Source organism: Tachysurus fulvidraco, chromosome 14 (assembly GCF_022655615.1).
Source record: "Tachysurus fulvidraco isolate hzauxx_2018 chromosome 14, HZAU_PFXX_2.0, whole genome shotgun sequence".
Classification (NCBI taxonomy): domain Eukaryota; kingdom Metazoa; phylum Chordata; class Actinopteri; order Siluriformes; family Bagridae; genus Tachysurus; species Tachysurus fulvidraco.
In genome coordinates, this window is record NC_062531.1 from 18,721,525 (window position 1) to 18,727,524 (window position 6,000).

The 6,000-nt window shown below is 38.7% G+C and overlaps 1 protein-coding gene across 2 annotated transcripts in view; it reads right to left on the reverse strand.

Moving 5' to 3' along the window:
- The window catches only part of cacna2d3a (calcium channel, voltage-dependent, alpha 2/delta subunit 3a), a 198,881-nt gene extending 196,803 nt beyond the window's left edge, over nucleotides 1-2,078 (reverse strand). For both annotated transcript variants that reach the window (XM_027166722.2, XM_047800316.1), the window contains exons 1-2: nucleotides 1,211-2,078; nucleotides 453-534 (exon numbers count right to left, since the gene is read on the reverse strand). In XM_027166722.2, the coding sequence (XP_027022523.2) occupies nucleotides 453-534; nucleotides 1,211-1,323 (195 nt within the window). In that variant the 5' untranslated portion in view covers nucleotides 1,324-2,078. The remainder of the gene's footprint in view (nucleotides 1-452; nucleotides 535-1,210) is intronic.
- Nucleotides 2,079-6,000: the final 3,922 nt, after the last annotated feature.

Sequence of the window (6,000 nt, forward strand, 5' to 3'; positions counted from 1 at the left end):
AAATAGACATTGTTCAAATAATGTTTACTGGCAGTCTAAGTATTTAAAGTGGAGCTTGAGAAAGCACATTAAATATGAATTGTTTTTGGTTGCTCCGATGTGTAAATTTGGACTTCCCGGGGAAAAAGCTAATTTCCTCTGCAAAATTAACCCAGTGGCCCTTATTTGAATTTTAATGTTTGCTAAAAGTGTCTGCAGAAATATAAGCATTGAGACCAATATATTTTACCTGGTCTAGAAGGACTGGAGTTGTAACGGTAAGTAGCTCCATCAATCAAAGAGAATTACAGGGTCACAGCTTAGCTTTTCAATTTGCATTTAATTCTGCTTCCATTTCAGTGTTCTTCTTTAGATACCCATTTTGCATACAGCAGAATAAATTATTTGATTTGATTACATTGTTCGTGGTCATGTTATCCCAGTCGATATTTAATGTGAATAAGTATGTGTACCTTCTGTAGAAGCTGTGATCCAGAGTACTTGGCAGCAATAGACTTCATCTCTCCTCCAAATGCTGAAGCCCAGAGCTTCACACTAAGATGCAGAATAAACACAATCAGAGGGAGAAATTAACTGAATGCAAATACGTACAAGCTCATATTTGTGGAGGATTTAGGGTTATTTGTAGTTGCGCTTAATAATAAAATAGAATTATATTTCTGGATGTCACAGAGGCACAGTGGGTATTGTTTCCACCTCAGATCTCCAGAGTCACCAGATCAATCCTGAGCTAACATTACTGTATGTGTTTCACATGTACTCTCCATGTTTGAGTGGGTTTGAGTGAGCATGTTTGAGTGCTACGCTAAACAGCATTAGGTGCGAATGTGTGGGAGCATCATACTCTGCAATAGTCTGCAATATACTGGCATCCCATCTAGTTCGAATTCTCCCATTTTAAACCATGGGATAAGTTCTGGATCCTCTACCGACCTGACCAGGATAAAACCCACGCTCGAAATGTAGGCATGAATTCTTCCAGTATCATTCCTACAAACTTCTTTTATTATGCTTAAATGTTAGTTTTAACATTTGTTTATGATATACGTAGGTTCTGCTTAGGTGATCTTTGTGCATTTGGTTTAAAAACTTGTAATCATTTAAACCTTATCGTAGAGACAGAGAGAGAGAGAGAGAGAGAGAGAGAGAGAGAGAGAGAGAGAGAGAGAGAGAGAGAGAGAGAGAGAGAGAGAGCAAAGTTGTAACTTACACTGCAGGAGGGATTCCCTGATGCGTCCCAGACACGTCGAGCACCGATGTGCTCCTTATAGTCCACATGAAGAAGAAACACACACCACACAAGTGTAAAGAAAGCACCATCATATCTCCCGTCTTTAGAAATAAAACAACAACGTCGTCAGAGAGTAATTTCAGTTCTCGCCCTCTCTCCTGCAGTGTTAATCACAGCCTAAAAGAGTAGAGTGAGAAATAAAGTAAAAATAGCACCCCTGATTTAAACGTCTCCAAAGAAAGACGCAGACCGCTTTATATCCAGACACAAACGCAGGGCATCCCAGTCTGTTACTTCGTCTGCTTGCGAGAACAAAAAAACGCTGTGATTTTTTTTAAAATATATATTTATATCTGAACTACAGCTGCTGGTGGCTTTAATCTTATTCTTCTCCTCATGGGCACAGCTGGAACTCCTGTAGTGAGGGGAAAAGCGCGCAAACCGTGACCTCAGGCAGCGCACCAAAAGAGCGCACCAAAGAGAGCCAAACCAACTGGGGAAAGAGTGTAGGGGGGAGATCCAGAGAAGCAAAAAGAATGGTGGGGCTCGTCTTTTCCTTAGTTAATTCTTTCTTTGCTTACAGTCTCTCCAAAAATTATACAAACGCCTCCGCTGCTGTACATCTCTTATATTCCAGCTTATGACGCAAAAAAGCTCGCCGGAGCGTATAGTCTAAGCTCTCATGATGACATGACACATGCTGACGAAAAATGAAGCAGAAAATCTTGCTAGCGTCCTGTCGACTCCCAACGAGATTCGGATGAAAAAGAAAAAGAAAAAAAAGGAAAACGAATAAGCAAAAACAGAGCGTTTAAAAATGAAATCCAAAAAGCTGTATGTCTTTTTCCACGCTTTCCCCAAAACTCGCTGTGCGTCTGGCGTTTAAATTGCCGCTCCGCGCGCTGCACCTGCACTCTTTCAGGAATGTATTCTAACATTAACATGTATGTATATTTTTTATTTTATTTTTTTCACTTATATTAGTTCATCTTTATGTTTTACATTGGTGCTATCATGTATAACCAGATGAAGATGAAGAGGATCTATTAATTTCTGATCAAATTAATCAAGAGATTGCATTGCTATTATTATTACATTGTTATTACGTTATTTTAGAGATTCTACATTTATTTTTTAATCCAACTTTTTTAAATTATGCTGTTATAATAGAAGTTCGTTTTATCAGTTTTCCTTATCACCTTGCTATAGGGTGTGAATAATATAATTTTATTTATGGTTTTATTCATTTTAAATGTTGGGTATTCACTGGTTTGAACGGAGAAATCCGTTCAGAAATGTCTTTGCATTTGCAATTTGATTATTATAAGTACATATAATGTCTCACATGCTTAAATTAAGCCCAGGTTCAATCTCCTCTTAATCAGTCAAGTCGGCTCAACTCATATATAGGCCTCAGAGATTGTTGGAAATGCAGTTTAAGCAAATCAATGAGCTCAGCAGAAGCTACTGATAAATTATTCATCAACTGATTGTGTTTGATCTTCAAAAAATGCTTGAATGTTGAGGACTTGGCACACATATTGTCATGACTCAGCAAGTTTTATCTTTAACATGTGATACAATGCTGATTTTTCATTTCCCAGAAAGCAGATCTTGTCAAGACCACATAGTCCAGGCATTTAATGACCAGTTTAGGCCATAGCTAATATTTTGTAGAAATTAACATTTAAGTGACCAATGTGTGAGCAGCCACATTTAGAATTGCCGAGCGTTTACATAAATTGAATACTAAATTAGCCTTGTCTCTACCCTCACATACTCTATATTATTTCCCTCATTGGAAATAAGAGACCCAAACCTGTTCTCGCATGACAATGCCCCTGTGCACAAAGAAAGGTCCATGAAGACAGAGTTTTCCAACATTTTATTGGAAGAACTCAAGTGATCTGACCTAAACTCCACAGAACATCTAAGGCATGTATTGGAATGCTGAAGGCATCCCAGGGCCTGAAATCATTAATACTCATGTTTTAATATCTCTATGGTGCAATATCTAGCAGAAAGCCTTGCCAGATCAGCAGACACTGAAACAAGTGCAAATTAAATTAAATGTTTAAAAGGCACATATAGCGATGGTAAGGTGTCCGTAACCACTTGGGTTTAAATTAATGGATGATGGTATGTGTTTCTGCTACAGCAGCTGTCCTGTGACTTACATTTGCATGGAAGTAAATGATGGCCCAATTCCTGCCCACATCTGTTTAGACCGTGCAACACTGTAATACAGCACAACTTTCCACAGAGTCAGCCAAATTAGATATTTGAATTTTTTTTACAAATGACACCTGCACCAACACAGTCATGTGTCAACCAGGAGTCAATCAGATTCAATCATATTGGAGTGTGAATAATAGATATTACAAAGCAGCTTTATCCCCATGTTAATCTATATCACAATCCAGCAAGCCCGAATCAGGAATTCCAAAACATCAATTCCAAAGACATGAGAAAAACAGACTGAGAGTAACTAGTCTCAAAAATATCCTGGCTGACACTGGAGTGTGGGATAATAAATCAATACCGTTTACAGACAGAGAAAAGAACCATTGATAAACGTCATATATGTCATATAAGCATACTATAACAGTGTAGCCCCAGGGATAAGCACAGGACATTTTTCATAATCACAGTCCCTCATAATCCCTACAATATCCAAAACAGTTTCTCAACTCTACAGAAAAGACGAGTCATACGCATAGCAGTTGTTGAAAAGAACAAGTCTCTCCAGCAGGAGTGCTCAAATATAAATTTTGGACGTCCACTTGAAACTCATTGGATCCCATAAGATAACACTGATGCTCAAACAAATTTGACTCATCTTCACTAATATTTCTTCTTGTTTTCTATTCAAGTATCACTGCACTCAGATACTTTATTATTTCAACATCAGACAAGCTCAATGCACAAGACCAGTGGCATTTACATGAAGCCTTTTGTTAAAAATGAGCATGCTTGTTCTCATAGCTGTGTGTGGAGAGTTACCATTCTTCACAATGGGTATGGTTTCATTACAAATGAAGCTTCATGCTCCTAGCTGTAATAATACTCTGTACTTTTTCGCCACTGTTCTTAAAAGATTGTACTGTTGCCTTTCTTGATTTTAAAACTGTTAATATTCTAACATTATACTTTTTGAATGCAATGTTATCTATCTGCTCTCAGTTACAGCTTTTTTTAAAACATAACTAAGCAGTGGTGCTGGCATGCTCAAACCCATGAACCACAGTAGCAGATCTTATCTGATGCACATCTTAACTGATGTTGCCTCATGGAACGTGAAAGCATAAAAAATGGATTTCTGAGTGAAGTGTAGCCAACACATTACTTTATCAGTCTCCTTTTGGAACGGAATTCACACAGCAAAAAAGGCACCAGCGCCAATTATTATCCATTTACAATAATGAAGCGATAATAGAGTGACACTAAATATATCGGCTATGTATTTATCTATAGACAATGAGATGAACATTTTTAGATACTGTAGATGTACTGCGTGCAGTCTTCCCTGAAAGTATTGGACTAGCAGACTGGGAACAGAACATCAATAGACCTGGGACCCTGGTTTGTTGTCCAGGTCCAGGTTAAGGTGTACAGAGAGGACGAACATGTCACAGCACAAATTCCTTCAAGGGCCAAACACCCATGGCCAAGGCACTGGACGAGGCAATACCCCTAGTGGAGTGAGCTCTGATGCCTAGACCCAGTGCGCCAGGAGCTGCTTTGAGACCCGGATTGCCCCTGTTCTGGCTCCAAAAGCAGACAAACAGGAAGGAGGATTTAGGCCACAAGCTTGATCTGTGGACATAAGTTTTCAAGCCCTAAAGTAAGTGCAGCCTCCCCTGTTTCGCTGACTCATGGGGCAGAGGACAGTAAGCCTGTAAGATGACTGTACAACCAGTCATAAGATAATTAGTGAGAAGATTAATGAGAATGATTTGATCAAAAAAGGTAAAAAAAATTATATATATATATATACACATATGTGTGTGTGTGTGTGTGTGTGTGTGTGTGTGTGTGTGTGTGTGTGTGTGTGTGTGTGTGTGTGTGTGTGTGTGTGTGTGTGTGTGTGTGTGTGTGTGTGTGTGCATATGGCTTTTCAAAGAAAATATACAGGAGGTAGTCAAAGAAAAAAGTCAAATGAAGAGAAAATGAGAAAGAAAATAGATGCCTGAGTGGTTGTCAGGCTTGTGGATCACATCAACCAAGTGATGCCCTGTCACTTAGACCCCACTCTGACTTTTTCACACACATGAACAGGCACACACAGTGGCCCGCTCCCACTTATTCTTAAATAGATTCTTTTGTGAGCTGATAAGTGCTCTGATCTCATTCTCTAGAACTTACTACAAGTTATGGCAAAAATAGCCTCAAGCAATACTATAGTGTCTCAAAATATGAACACAGCAAGCATGGTGTTAATAGAAGAAGAAGAAGAAGAAGAAGAAGAAGAAGAAGAAGAAGAAGAAGAAGAAGAAGAAGAAGAAGAAGAATGCACAATTTGTCACATATACAGTGGACTTTTTTTTTAATATCCTTTTTATTTGCACTTTGTCAATATCCTTGTTATTTATTCAAGAGCTTTTATTGCTCCTTAAACCATTCCTGAACAAGTGGCATGGTGTATTATCCTGCAAAAAAAAGGGCACTACCATTAGAGAATACTGTTGGCAATGTTGAGGTGGACCCAGTGTTTCCTAGCATTGTATTGCTCAGAGCATCTGAGTGGATGCCATCTCACCCCAGGAAAG